The sequence below is a fragment of the Phycodurus eques genome, chromosome 12, assembly GCF_024500275.1.
Source record: "Phycodurus eques isolate BA_2022a chromosome 12, UOR_Pequ_1.1, whole genome shotgun sequence".
NCBI lineage: Eukaryota > Metazoa > Chordata > Actinopteri > Syngnathiformes > Syngnathidae > Phycodurus > Phycodurus eques.
Window position 1 is genome coordinate 21,565,281 of NC_084536.1, and position 16,032 is coordinate 21,581,312.

Here is a 16,032-nt window from a genome sequence, read left to right on the forward strand (position 1 = left end):
ATTTCGGTTAACTTTGAAGTTCAATACACTTCCATTTAATCTTTAAGAACTGTGTTTTTAAACATTCCGGTAAGAAAAAAAAAACATTTTTTTAGATTGCACTTGGTGTAAAAATTGTGTTCGACTTTGGAGGTTCCAATGTGAAAAATACACAAACGTTTTTCAATGTCCATGACCGACCTTGGACATTCACACACGTCGGTTTATCTCTATAATGAAAGCAAGACGTGAATAAATCAGTGAGTGCTCAATATCAATATTCTAAGAAGTAGTCAATACTCATTAAGAACAAAGCCCATTTGGAACACCCAAAGACGAATCAGCCGTGATGGACGTGTCCCTCTTTTTCTCTCCAATCTTTGAGGAAAGGACAAGTAGTTGTTTAAAAGTCACCGTGGCCAGCCATTCTATGTCTGGGTTATAATTGTCAAAAGTCGGAATGCAGCAAAGTAGTTATTATACTGTACTTTCACTGCCGCATGTAAGGACGGTCGGCTATAAAAAGCAACAGAGCGTGTCTGCATAAGCCGGCCGCAGTTAAAGTCAACAAAGTGCGCCGGAAAATGGAAAGATTGGTCGGTGTCCACTCTTTCCACGCTCGGATTGTTTGTGTTCCTTTTAAGCCCTGATGTTGTCTCATTTTAGCAGAATGACCAGAACTCATTCAGAGCCAGCTTAAATGTCCTTTGGGAATATGTGTGTGTGTGTGCGCTGTTCCCATTGTGTCATCCTCTAAAAACAACAAATAACCTTCTTCCTGCTGCAGCCTAAATGTCTCTCCTACTTTACTTGACCATAAATAAAATAACTAAAAGACACTTTGTCTTCATTACGAGCTGCTGGGACCTTATAAACAGGCATGTTGCAGCATCAACTGAATTTTAACATCACAACGCAAACAAAAGCCCTGAAATGCAAAAAAAAAAAAAAAAAAAAAAAAAAAAAAAAAAGTTACCACTATGACTTGTCCAACCATGATTGTATGTATGATCAATGAAGCCTTAAGTGAGGTACACACATATCAAGGATATTCTCTTCCTTGCAATCAAACTTAGCCCGATTATCGGATGTCTCCGAAAGAATATCGGTATGCGTGTAGCATGCTTCAAGGCTGCTTTGGAACTGACCAGTGACATTGGCCACTACAGGCCTGGCATGCATACTACACCATTTTCAGTCACTATTCCAGGTCTCCGTGAACACAGTTAACATCATCTGATCACTAGAGCGTTGTCATCTAAATGTACGCTTAGTAGGACTTTCTGCAAAAGTAACTCAAATGGTTAGAAAACGTACATATTTTAGAGCTTTACCCTTTGCTTTAAACTAGGTGTCGGCAACATTTGAACTTAGATGTTATGTTGACAAGTTTTTGTAAGATTTTGTACTAAACTCTCACACAAACATGTTGGATGATTAATTGGGAATTAATTGTGAATTTAAGCAGTGATGACATTTAACATACACGTACTGAATGATACCTTCAATTCACCTTAGATCTTAATGAGATACCCCAGGTGCTGTGAACCTGGGCAACATCTAAAGTGATGTGAAAACTTCAATTTATATATATAAAAAAATATACATATACGCCATTAATAGAGTGTAAATATTTGTCTTAAATTTCGGAATCCATTTACCATCTTCAAACATTTTCACTCAGTTTAAAGTATAATGGAAAATGACGTACTTATCTGATTGATAGTAACAGAACATTGTGCACAGAAGTGTTAGAAGCCGCTGTGTGTTCACTACACAGTAGTTTGGCGCACACAACACCCTCCGGTGTTGTCGAGCAGAGGGGATTATGAGACCAGCGTGCAAAGACCAGACGGAATGAGAATGCACCTGTGCAATATAAGACAGAGGAAGGCAACATCAAAAGTGTTGCAGTCTCCCCCCCCCGTGCCCCCACTGGATGACATTTTAAATGTTAATACAAGAGAATTCAATTATAAAACACTCCCTCGCACAAAAAGCTCTCAATCCAAGTGTTGAACACACTTTTATTCGGCGGGTGTCAAATTTTAAGAGAATCAGAGGAGGATTCGAGAGTCAATGGTCACGTTAAAAAAATAGAAAATCAACTTGGTTACACAAGGAGGGAATTTAAAAAAAAAGGCTGCTTCCTGATATAAATTAAAATTTTGAAAAGATGCACAGTTGAGACAGCGTCTGGGATTCATACCAGCATTTGTTTGTCCTCATATTCTTCTTAAAAACAATATGAGTCCTTTTTTTCTAGCCATGCATTCACTTTAAAAGACACGTCAGCTGGCACTTCCCATACAAAATATGTCCACTACCATTTGAATTAGTCTTAGTCTCATCTTCGGTACGATGAATACCCTGTGAGCACATCACCAGAAAACAGAGGTATGATCATAAGTGTTGGCATCTTGAGTTTGACAACCAATCTGACGAAGAAAATTGTGCTGAATGTTCTGAAGTCCTTTTTCCAGAACCAATTAATTGAGAAAATACCACTGCCTGTTCTGAATTCCTGTTTTCACAACCCATACACAGAAAAAATAGCACTGAATGTTCCAAACTCATTTTCACAACAAATTCACAGAAATAAATAGCACTGAATGTTCTGAACTCCTGTTTTTTATGACCATTGAAAAAATACTGTTGAATGTTTTCAAGAACTCCTTTTTTCACAACAATTAACCAACAAAATAGCACAATGTTCTGAGATCCCTCTTCCATGACCAATTAATTGGGGGGAAAAAGAGGAAAAAAAAAACTTCGTGTTTATACTAGCCACCTATTGAGAGAAATTAACACTGAATATTGTAAGATCATTTTCCATGACCAATTAATCAGAAAATATATCACTGAATGTTATTTATTCCTGTTTTTACAAATTAATTGAAAAAAATATAATTGAATCGTCTAAGCTCACTTTTCCATGACTAACTAATCGAAAAAATAGCACTCAATGTTCTGAACCCCCGTTTCCATGAACAATCGGCAAAAATAACCTTTGAATGTTCTGAACTCCTATTTTCACGACCAATAAAGTGAAAAGAATTGCAGAAACTGTTCCAAACTACTGTTTGCACAACCAGTTTATCGAAGAAAAAAAAATAGCACTGGATGTTCTGGACTACAATTGCATGCCCAGCGCAGGTCTGCGTGGATGTAGGCCATCTTGTTCTCTGCACAGCAAACTAGTTGAGAGTGGATCAACAGCATCTATGCTGGTTGCGAGTTAGGTAGTGCACCACATTTTGCCTCCATCACTTCACAGACATAATTCTGAATGATCAATTAATAGATTATCCCTAGCTGGGATAACCAAACACTGACAGTCGTAAATTTGTTAGACTTCATTTTCAGACGATGAGAATAAAAAATAAAAATTAAAAAAAAGTGGAAGACAATGCTGTTTACCTTTACTGTGTCAAAACTTGAAATGATAACTGCACTGCTGTTTCTCCCCATTTACAATATTTAAGAAAAAAAAATAGATGAAATGCTTTCAGGTCACTTCTTTGGTTCAGCCCTGCGATGAGTAGAAAAAAAAGCTCCCAAAAAGCACCGCACAAAATGGACATAAATCCAAACCTCTGCTCATATTCGAAGCAAAGGGATCCCGGTAATCGATTAGTGTTGTTTTGTTGTCACAGTAAACGCATCATGAAAGTAAATTTTAAGAATATTATCTTTAAAAAAAAAGAGAGAAAATATGAAGGTCCTGCGGTGTAATTCTTTGTTGATGACGACTAGAAAGGTGGAGAGCAACATAAGGCGAGGGTATGTTTTTTTTGTTTTTTGTTTTTAAGTTCTCAATCCTATCACATCATGAATAATGGCACTGCTGATATTAGAGTTAAACTCCATCGTGTTCTATCATTTAATTGCCGTGTGTGTATGAGAGTGTGCCAAGTGTGTGTCTGTGTGTCGCTGCCATAACCTCCGACCCCGCCCCCACTCGGACGGCTATTGTATATTGCAGGACGAGCAGCAGGGGTCGTCCTTGTCGGGCTGGGCGGCGTAGTCCATCTGCCGTACAATCTCGGCAAACAGTTCGTCCACCATGGTTTTGCTTTTCGCCGACGTCTCCATGAAGGGGCAGCCCCACTCCTCGGCCAGCGCCTGGCCCTCACTGGACGACACCTCCCGCTCGCTCTCCAGGTCCACCTTGTTGCCCACCAGGATGACGGGGACCTTCTCGTACCTGAGAGACGCACACAAATCACACGGCCTGTAAAATGTGCCATTTTCTGTGTTGCTCTTCTGTATAAACAGCACCAACATGGAAAAGAGGAGGACAAGTTGTACATTTTTCATTCAGATTGGTTGGTTTTCAAAATAGTATCGCGAAAAACTACGCTGCATTGACAGCATCAGCCTGAATGAGACAAACACTCACAAAACACCGATATTTACTTCTTTGTAACGATAAAGAGAAATTTCATTCAATAGGAGACTGAGGGCAGCAAGAAAAAAAGATCGCTGCAGCCAAGGGGAGATTGTGGAGTCTGTTGCCGCAGTGTCAACAGGGGAAGCTAACATTAGCATATGTTTTTACTCAACAGGAGAGTGAGAGCAGTACAAAAACAGACTGCTGCAGCAAAGTGGAGACTGTGTGCAGAGTGTCACGCTGCAGCTTCCAGAGCTGAGGCATAGCCACAGGCTAGGCTAATGTTAGCATGTGTGTCTATTTTTGTTATTTTGGATTTTATTCAAGGAGACTTGAGTGCAGCAAGAAAATGTACTGCACAGCTGTAAAAGAGAAGAGGAGACTGTGGAGTATAATAATGCAATGTCCCGCACTATGGCACCGGAATAGTGTAAGCTAATGCTAGCACGTGAGTTTTACTTATGTCATTTCAGATTTTATTCGAGAGGAGAAAGATGGCAGTGAGAAAACCAATCGCTGCAGCCAAACGGACACTGTGGCGTATGACACTGCAGCGTACAGAGCTTAAGCATAGCAACATGCTAAGAATCGGGGACTCATTTTGTAGTATCTTCAAATATTACAATAACCCAGCCATGACAAATCTTCTTGACCAATGAGCAACAAGTAGTGGTTTACATCAAATGTTGTCTGCTGTTTGGCAACATTGTGAATCAAAGGTAAATCGTCACATCTATTAATTACACTGCAGCATCATCCAAGTTTGCAGTATGCTTCTTAAAAATACCTCTTCCTAACTATTATGCTAACGGGTGTACAAGGTGTATCACCAGAGAGCTGAGCGGCGACATAAACAGCAGCTAGTGTCACGAACCCTGCATTTCTCCGACTGGCTACAGATTTCAATGAAAATGAGCTTGCTCGGAGCAGTGAGTCCATTTCAGTTTTATCTACTCATGAATACATTATCCCAAGTGGACTTTAATCTTACCTGTCCTGCTGACCCGCCGTGAGGAGAAGACCATCTCATAGGATGGATCACATAATTAACCAAAAGGGCGACGGTTCATTCTACAGCTCATCTTTCTTAACTGTTGCACTACACTTAATACACCGAGGATGGACATTTTTATTGACCAAATGATCGCTAAGAATTCTGTCGATTGGGTGTGGTACAGATCTTGATTCACTGGTGATTCAAAGTCATCTGAGACAGGCTCCAGCTCACCTGCAACTCTAATAAGGAAAAGCACTAGAAAAAATTAGTGGTCGGATGGTGCTCATCTCTATCATGACACTGAAACACTCATTAAAACTGGACAAATACCTAACGTCCGCCGCAAACTGAGCGACGTGTATGTATGTGGAGCCTCCAAACCCAATACAGGGTCGCAATTTTCCATTGCAGCATGTCAGTAGATGTGCAACTGTCATTCTTTCGCGATGCTAAATTCTAGTTGGGTTCGACCACACCCTGCAGTGCACGGCTGGCCTTATGCAACATTTACACCAGACAAGAAGCGAAAGTTTCCCTACTCGCACAAGCTTGATCGTGGGAGATAGTTATACTCATTGAACGCGTATTTGCTTCATTTGCATCACATTGATATGATCCTCCCACCTCACATCCAGTGTGAACGCAGCATTAGATGCTGCCAAAGAATTTTCTGCTTGAAGCACACACAGTTCGACCTCACTATGTAACTTCCCAGACATCTTTTTCCATAAAATGTTGATATGTTTCCCGCCCATTACCTGTAACTTTTGTATGTTTTAATTTTGTGGTACCAAATGTACTAGCCTTTTTTCCTGAAAAGAATCTTGCCTTAAAATCCAAGAAGCTACAGGAGCTTGTCCTTCAATCAGGGTAAAAGTGCTCTTAAGGTGCACCCTGCTGTGCTTCTGGTCCACCTCCCAAAATCATTCAAAATCTGTTAAAAGGGCCAGAAATGTCACATCACTGAACATTAATATCCATCACTGAATTTCAAACAGCTTGTTTCTTCTCTCTAATAGAGGTACTTATACAACATGTGTGGCTCACTGGGGCCTCATCGCTACAGAAAGATGTGGAATACAAGAGAGGGGAGTGCTATATATAGTCATAATAACAGAGGAGGAAACTTGTGCTCCCAGGAGGTGTGAGACTGTGGCTGCCAAAGAAACCGAAGCTCCAAGTGCCTTGTATAGAAAAAAAGAAAAAAGGTGTTGACCACCCTGTGTCTGGAGCAGGCAGGCAGTGTTACCAGATACCACGTGTAGCTGTCTAGACGGATTTGTTGCAGATAGCAAATAAAATATGATGGAATACCAAACGTTGGCTGTGCTAATGCAGTGACTCCAACACGGTAAACAACATGTCACGCTTTAGCCTTGAGCTGGTGAGCCTCAAGGCGGCCACAAGGGTTTACTGTGACTGCCCCATTCCCAGACACATCTCATCTATAATGCATAATGCATCAATTCGCGTTCAGTCTTGCTGACGGATGTCGCAAGCCGCAGACGGGATCAGGACTCCCTATTTTTTGGGCACGAACCAACAAAAGGAGGAAACATTCTGGGCTTCTTCTTCTTCCATCTATCCATCCATTTTCTTCACCGCTTATCCTTACGAGGGTGGCGGGCTGCTGGCGCCTATCCCAGCTGTCTTCGGGCGAGAGGCGGGGTACACCCTGGTACTGGTCGCCAGCCAATCCCAGGGCACATAGTTCTTGACAATAGCTATTTTAGGGAGGTTCTTTGTCAGAGAATTACAGGAGCCTCTCTCTCTTGGCACATCTTGTACTTGAGTGGAGATCAGAGCTATGTCTTTTGTAAACAACTCATGACAAGATCAAGGGTGGTGTTTGAAAACTGGGATTCTCCCATGGCTTTGAAAAACTGCCCGTCCCACTTCCTTTAATGCTTGATGCTACTAACAGATGACAGGGATTTTGTCCAACAAAGACATTAGGGTTAACCATTGAGTAGTTTCCCTGATGCTTAACGGAGAAATCATCTTTGCATGATCCAAAGTATGATGTGCTAACCGCCTGATGGAAATAATGTCATCAGGATTTACGGAACCATCACCACAAAGTATAGTGTTGTCACAGGTTGGCTCAGCCTTCACATTTTTAGATAAACTTTAAATAAATGCTATTGGGAAGCAACTGGACCTATTTTGCATTTTTGCCAGAAATGTTAAAAGGCCGGCAGCACGGTTAGCCAAGTCTTTAGCCCCTAAGCATTACATTCATACTTAATGGTTGGGTGGATAGATAGATAGATGGAGGTTGTGAAGGGGTTTTCATCATATTTAGTAAACCCCACAGCTCAATTGCTGTGCAAACATCAAGGTTTATCGCTTCATCTCACCGTGCTTCCCCATCACTTTCTGACCATGGTGCTGTTATTTACATGCCCGGCAAAGCCACCAATCACAGCTTGTCCCTGGCATGATAAGTGATGAGGTCCACGGCGCGCTCGCACCGGTCCACAGTGTAATCATGTTTGCCCGTAGCCTCCGTGACAGCCGCCGCTGTCAGAGCGACGCCCCTGACCTGGGCTAATGTAGCCGTGACGGGTCGCCGTTGTTTTGGCAGCAGATAGGCTGCAGAGACAACACTATGTGGCTTTTACGTTGCTTCTGTCTCTTTTGTTTGTTGGGTAACTTTAATAGGATATTCCATCATCTCTGGTCACAATCTGCCCCTTGAATGGCATGTCACTGTTTAGCCCCTTCACATTCAAAAGGTAAGCAAAATGTTATTAAAAGCGATCAGTATGATGCATGCATCATTCAGAAGCTAATCCTAATAATGGTGTCAGCTAATGCTAATCTGTGCTAACACTAGAGCTCTGCTTACCTTTCTACTTTGACATGATGATAGAGAATCCTCAGTTTATTTGAGGCTACAGAATACGTCGTCACACAGCATAGGAATATCTACAAGTGGTTTTCATACAAATATTTACTGTAATCCTGACTTTACTACAGTATTAGCGTAGGCTAGTCAAGGATTATGCTACCCTAGCTGCCAAGTCATGGACAGAGAAACTTGGTGCAGTGGTGGTATGATGTAAATTAGCCACACTGTCACAATCCAGCAAAATTTAGAATGGCTCGCTCACAGACATATTGTCAGAAATACTGTAGGCAGCAAACAAAAGATTTACTTACAATAGTTGTGCAATTTCACACTTGGTGAGTAGGCAGGCACTGAAGAGGCCAAACTATTTTTATACAAGCCATTAGGTCCATCCATCCATTTTCTGCAGCGCTTATCCTCATGAGGGTCACGGATGAGCTGGACCCTATCCCATCTGACTTTAAGCGGGAGGCGGAGTACACCTGGGATTGGTCGCCCGTCAATCGCAGGACATCACACATTCACGCTTATGGACAATTTAGAGTGTTCAAAGAACACACACCAACACATGGAGGAAATGCAAACTCCACACAGGATAGCCAGAGCCAAGATTCAAACCCCAAATTTCAGAACTGTGAGGTAGTGTAGGGTACAGTGCATCCAGCAATTAAGTCAGATACGGTATATCCCCTTTCAACTAATCTATATTCAGCTTCGAGCTTTTTAAATGCACACCAAATAACAGAGTGAACCGTGTGTAGGAGTCGTGTGTGAAGTGCGAAAATAAATTGGTGCTGTGAGATTAGAGAACAACACCAAACTCTCTCCGGCGCGCGATGTGAAATCACGCAACAGCCGGATGCATCTGGAGTGCGAGCGCACACGTATACATTAGCATATAAACACACAGGAAATAGGAATGAACACAAGCGGCAGTAAACACACGCACCTCGTTACTTCATTCACAGTTGCGCGAGAGCTTCGAAGATGCGTAAAAAGTAGATGTTCAAATTAAACCAACACACTAAAGGACTGAATGAGTGATATTTGTTCTGTTTTAAATGGGTTTCAACACACTAGAATTATAATATCTCCAGGTTAACCCAGATGCAGAATTATTTCAGGATCCAGGGGAATTAAATGGAATAACGACATAAGCACAACATGCTCTGATGAGATTTTCCATGTCCATATATCCTCAAACAGTGGCCACTTCTCGAATAGACGCAGAATGCACTAGCTGCAGAATGCGTTGTCCACTTGAGTGAAAAAAAACACCTCTCCCCAAATAGACACTTCCTTCAAATAACCACCTGAAACGCCACTGACCACTGAGAGGGAATGCGGTCGAATAGCTGCAAAATGGAAATCAGATCAGAACCGGTTTATAGGTTAAACCATTCATTCACACAGCAAATTTCAAATCAGATACAATTTGACAGATTTATTTTTAGCTAATTATTTGATTTGATCCATCTTCCATCCATTTTCTATGAAGTATACTGCTTTATCCTAGTTAGGCTCACATCAAGACACTACCCAGTGTACTAGTGCCCAATTTCCGCTGCATGTCACCTCGCTACTGAAACGTTTTTCATGGGCAAAAGCAGGTACGACTTCTAGTACCTATTCAGCCAAGTGAACTGCTTGTCGCTCATTGGTTGAGCAGATTTGTTGCCGCGGAGACAAGGCAAGAAATGACAAAAATAAACAAGTAATACATGATAATAACAAATAATCCACAGTCTCCAATTTGCTGTTGGGGTCCCTTTATTGGCTGCTCTCTCAAAAGGCGAACTACTCAAGTCAAGGTTTGTCAATGGGTCATTGAGTAAGGGTTAATCCCCCACTAGCTAGCTGCAAAAGTCAGCTCTTTAAAGCACTACATTGCAAATTAGGGATGGGTATTTGACTAAATATCTATTATTGATCATGGGGAAAATTTGAATTTGATAAGGTACAGTTACTTGGAGCCTAATAATTAGCCCCCTGGGGTACATTAATGTAACTCAATCAAATTTTTATAGGGTTGTCGATTGTCAGAATAAAAAAGTAAGCTACTTTGTTATTATTCTTTTCTTTCCACTACAAGCATATGCTAATGGCGTAGTAAAGTCATAATGACAGTACATATTTGTATGGAAAAAACACTTCTAGTGCATCGTGTGTCTGTAGCGTCGTAAACCAAGGATCTCCTATAATTAGCCCTCTGGGGTACATTAGCTGGATCAATCCATTTTTATAGGGTTGCCCACTGTCAAGAGTAAAACGCTGTAAGCTATTTTATTACTCATCAAGCACTCATGCAACTTTTTGTCATAAATTCATGTTCCCTAGATTATGTACAGTAAATGTAATTTTTAGGGCAACACATGATATATTTTAGTAAGTGTGGGTCCCGGGGAGGAACTGCATTCTTTATTTGGTTGTTGAACTGAAAAAGGAGGAAAACCTGGTGTAGATTTTAGAAATATACTCCACCTGTACATGGAACTAGACCAGTCATTCCCAAACAATGTGCTGTGGCAGATTATCAAGTGTGCCTCAGGGAATAATCAATTTTCACTTAAGTGGTTTTATTTAAGATGTGTGTAACCATGTGTGTCTTTTTTCAATTCCTACAAGTAATATCACCTTTTTTGTTCAACTAAACAGGCCAGATTTCACACTGTTTAAGTAAATTTCTGACTAAATTGAGAAGAGATTACCATTAGATCAGTATATATTTTTTTGTTTGGTGGTGTGCTGGGAGATTTTTGTAATGTAAAATACTTGCCTTGGCTGAATACAGGTTGGGAAACACTGAACTAGGTTAGTCCATTTCATTGAGAAGGTGCAAAGCGTGTTTTGTATACCGGCAGGGCTGCAGTACTATGTGCTGGTACAGTAAACCCGAATCTCCATTTGCAAGCTTGCAAATTTTTCTATAAAAGACAAAACTATTCGCTGAAAAAAAACCAACTCACACCTATTCATATATTTTCGTGCTCTTTCTGTAATGTTCTAAGATGCTGCCCAAACGCCCTGCTCGTTTCTGAGGCGCCATGTTAGCGAAGGACTAACTTAGTGTTGGCCACCAACTGAGAGCCGGCCGACTTGTGATGGAAGATTCCAGTTGAGGTCCCACAGGCGGACGTGGCTACTTGCGTGGTTGACGCCGGAGAAAGCAGGGTGGTAAACTTTCCAAGATGATGCAGAGAAAGGTTCAACATATGAATACTGCAGTAAGGACAGTAATTAGACTACGAAAGCATCTTGTTTCTTTACATTCTCTAGTTTTTTTTTTTTTTTTTTAATTATAATTTTATATCTTAAAAGGGTAACAAAAAAGTGTGGTGTTTTTGGGGCTGCTTGAACAGATTAATGGCATTTTGAATAATTTCAATGAGGAAAAATTATTTGATATACATTCCAGGATAGAAAGCTCTGCCATGAATAGCAAAAACGTTTGAGGAATTGACACCCCCAAAATATGATAATTTCCTATAGATGCTACATGATGACGGCAAAGCATTACTTTTGTCTAAATGAAGCACCTCATCTCACGGAAACATAGTTCCTTAGCACTTAAATGGCACACAAAAACAGAAACTGATTTTTTTCAGCAAATAACAGAAGATAAAATCCTTCAATAGATAAATTTGCAAATGCTTAACCGTTAACATGCCGGGCCTTGCTGGACGACTAATTTAAGTTACGAGCTTGGTCAGGGAACATTTTCAACTTGTAAGTCAAGGTACACGAGTATTTTAAGAAAAGAGAGAGCATCTATATATAACCGAGTCAAAAATGTAATAAAATTGCTTTTAGAAAAGTAATCATTGATACTTTTTATGGTTTGTGAAGTGGCGACAAACCTTCCAGCATTGCACATTCAAAATGTGTAAAAAAAAAAAAAAAATACCTGTAGGCTATTCAATGTGGAAAGATGAGTTTGAAATGATCAAGTGATTTGGGATCATAGTTTGGGGTATATTGGGGGTTTAAATGAAAAATATAGGAAAGTATAACATTTTTTAGGTTGGGTGTATCCGTTATTGGCAAACTGTTGCGCTTATTAAAGGCAATGGTTCACTGTCCACCAAAAACAGAGCCTTATAGGCCGACTGCACTGTGTCTCTCGGCCCACCCTTGCACCGTGATGGCCTGTATGTGACGTTCACGTGCATTTGACACACTGACATCAACAACCCACCCACCTTTTGACTCTTATGATCTGGTCTCTCATTGGCTTGATGTCCTGGAAGCTTTGCTGGTTGACCAAGCTGTAGACCAGGATGAAGCCCTGTCCGTTCTTGATGTACAGGTCCCGCATGGAGGCGAACTGCTCAGTCCCGGCGGTGTCCAGGATCTCCAGGACCGACGGCGACGAGTCCACCTCGATCTCCTTGCGGTAGAAGTCCTCTATGGTGGGGTCGTACTTCTCAATGAACGTCCCGGTGACGAACTGGACCGTGAGGGCGGACTTTCCGACCCCGCCGCTGCCCAGGACCACCACTTTGTACTCGCGCATCGTTGGCTTCAAACCCAAAAGCGGCTCCAAATCTCAACGTTCACCATTTTGTGTCGGTTGTTGACAATAAGAGCACGGTCGGTCCGTGCTCACAACACAAAGACCCGTCGCTCCGACGCGGGTTTCATTGTGGAAATCACCCCCCCCCCCCCCCCCCTAACAACGCAGGGCCACGCGGCGGCGACTACACGACTGCCCGTGATGTGGGGGGTGACGGGACGAAAACGCTGCTGATGTTCATATGCTTTACCTTAAGTCTTTGACACACACACACACAAAGAAAAACTTGTTCCATGGAGCACGCAGAGCGGGGGGAAATGCCTGGACGTGCCCCCCCCCCCCACAAAAAAAAGAACCAAGGCGCGCACGCGCGCGTTAAGAAGCCAACCCGGAAATAGCCACGGGCGCTACCTCGTTAATTAAACGATAAATTGTTTCTTTAAATCTATTTTGAACATTTCGGCCATGTCTGCGGCTCCCGGTTGCTCTCCAATGCAATGGGAGCCGCCATAATCTCGGGCGGAGACCCACAGCCGCTACGTGAGCACCCCCCAAACTCAGGTGACCTCCCGGCTTCCGTTGCACAAAACCCGCCCACCTCGCCTTGCGCCATTTGATTGACGTGCGTTGCGCACCAATGGCGAACTCTGCAGCAGCCGTGGGCTGAATGGGGAGCCAAGCGCGGAGAGCCAATGAGATCACACGCTTCTCGTTTACGTTCATGCGTTAATATAAATAAATAAATAAATAGCCTGTCATTCGGTTTCCCCAGTGACACCCGAGCGGAGAGCTACCAATCACGGAGGCGGCTCGGGACGCGTCTCAAAAAGAATGAGCCGGATGTTGTTGCCATGGCAACGCTTCGTCATCGGCCTGTCTAAATTTCTTTATTTATTGCTTTTCACCATGACAGGATGTGTTGACATTATGCTGGAACATGTAGTGTACACCTACAACATTTGGTATACATAATGTGCAATTCTAAACTGAATCTTATGCACAGGTCTAATAAAATGTTCACTGGTTGTATACATAGTTCTGGAATAATACAGGGTATACCAAAAGTAGGTAGAGTTGAAACAAGAAGTTTACATACACTATATAAAAAGACACACTTTGTTTCCTATCAGTTTTCTGTTTTAGGTCAATTATGATTACCAAAATTCTATTTGCTAAATGCCAGAATAATAATACATCTCTTTTTTAAGACGTTTTTTTCGTTACTGTCTTCAAAGTCATAAATTTACATCCGGTAAGATTACGATGCCTTTAAACGATTTGGGGGAAACCCCAACAATGATGTAATATCTTTGGACGCTTCTGGTAGATTTACTGAACACATTTGAATTAGACACACACCTGTGGATGTATTTGAAGGAAACACACCGCTTCTTTGTGTAACAAATTGGGAAGGTCAAACAAAATTGGCCCAGATATCAGAAAGATAATTGTAGACTTGCATAAATCTGGTTCATCCTTGGGAGCAATTTCCAACCCTAACCCAAAAATGAACGTGCTTTGGTCAGACATGTGCATATCAACCCAAGATTTAAAAAAGCAAAAGACCTTGTGAAGATGCTGGCTCAATATCCAGTGCATGAAAAGTGTCTTTTTTAGTGTGAACATGTAATGTATAAAATTCTGGTTTGAACTGTAAATAGTTTAAAAAATCATTTTACTACATTTAAGCTTCATTACTTCAGTTACATATATTAAACAGTTTTAGGCTTTCAAATTAAAGCTTCAAGGACAGTGGTAGGGTTTCAGGTCCCATTGTGAGTTTGTGTGTGTCGACCTGGGGGTGACGCTAAAAGAGGCGGTGAGCTACTTCCTTTTTTCATCCGTTTTCTTCCATCCTTCTCGTAAATTAAAAGGTGTACCAACTTTGGTCCACCCTGTATAATTAATTTAAAATGTGGAAAAATGTAATTTTTTTTAAGCACAATGATGGAAGTACATTGTACAAAAAACAGCAGATGACAAAATTGCCTTTAACTGGACAGTGTTTATTGACATTAGATTTTTTTTAATAGACTTTAGAAATCACTATTCACATGAAACAAATAATTATACACTGTAAAATAAGATCCACTATCATATGAGAAAATGAGGACAAGTTTAAAGTTAGGCCCACTGATGGATGAAATCAATATTAATGTAACCATTTATAGCAGTACGACATCATAAAGCATTTCTGAGGGCTGAGTGACATTTTTAGTCTCCATCGGACATCATTTCCCAGAGTTGTGTCTTCTCTTTCGACAAGCAGAGTGGAATTAAATGCAAATGTAGGTGTCGATGAAGAATAATAAGGCAACAATCACAATCAAATAAAAGCAACTTTTCGGTTATCTTTACTGTGTAAGTGCTTGAAATAAATGTTTCACACAAGACATTCTCAATCTAAAGGATACTGTTTTGTATTGATGGATTCAATACCCGTGGATTATTTTTGCTGCTGTATGTTTAAAATTCACACCAACATACCGAAAGTGTTACGATGCACTGGATAGTTTTACTGTAAAATGAAGTATGTGACAGTACAATCACAGCGACGACAGACATCCCGAGTTTGTGACGAGTTAAAAGCTGAACGATTATTACGCTAGCACGTACAATGCACTTTGTTACGTCAACAATTCTATGGTCTTTTTCTCCCGACACTCCACCCTGAACACCAAATGGCAACTTGTCGGAGGCAAATGAGATCACTTCTTGCTTATATTTAAATTTTTTTTTTGAGGAATCTCAACAAAAGTCAGCTTATAAGAGGTTACATTCACAGACAACCCTGGAGAAAATAAGTTCTGGCATGTTAACGTTACATACATACATACATACGTAGATACATTAGCATTAAAATCAAAGAATTCACAACAAAAATGACATCATGGGGAAGAAATAATAGAACATCTTAATAGATTGTCTGAATTAATCAAACATAGTCGTGTTATTTAAAAAACACCGGACACTAAGGATGGGCATATTAATCAATTAATTGATCAAGAATTATGTGTAATTGACTGTTAATTAATCCTATCTTGAAGCAATTGAGACTAAATGAATTGTTGTCTAAGGCAGGGTACATATCCGACCGATTTTTGTACAAAAAAAAAAAAACGTGAGACCCCACCACACATGACGAGGGAAAAAAACACTGCTTACTGCTCTTATGTGTGGCGTACTTGAGATGAACAACAAACCACACACATAACAATATCTCAACCGATATTTGTAAGTCTCTGGCCACACAGATAAAGATTTTTGTTCGTGAACATTGGACTGGTTTAAGATTT

The 16,032-nt window shown here is 40.9% G+C and overlaps 1 protein-coding gene across 1 annotated transcript; it reads right to left on the reverse strand.

Moving 5' to 3' along the window:
• Positions 1 to 1,992: 1,992 nt before the first annotated feature.
• LOC133410843 (ras-related protein Rap-2a) lies at positions 1,993 to 13,286 on the reverse strand. The gene is made up of 2 exons (XM_061692416.1): positions 12,423 to 13,286; positions 1,993 to 4,186 (listed from the first exon to the last, which is right to left on the reverse strand). Exons 1-2 carry the CDS (start codon positions 12,734 to 12,736, stop codon positions 3,949 to 3,951), a joined length of 552 nt encoding a protein of 183 aa, XP_061548400.1. The 5' UTR covers positions 12,737 to 13,286; the 3' UTR covers positions 1,993 to 3,948.
• Between the last annotated feature and the right edge of the window lie 2,746 nt (positions 13,287 to 16,032).

Excerpts from the sequence above, each read along its gene's own strand:
- LOC133410843 (XM_061692416.1), bottom strand. The coding sequence starts at position 12,736 with ATGCGCGAGTACAAAGTGGTGGTCCTGGGCAGCGGCGGGGTCGGAAAG. Across the intron at positions 4,187-12,422 it reads CAGATCATAAGAGTCAAAAG|GTACGAGAAGGTCCCCGTCA; the intron begins GTGGGTGGGTTG and ends TGCGTCTCTCAG.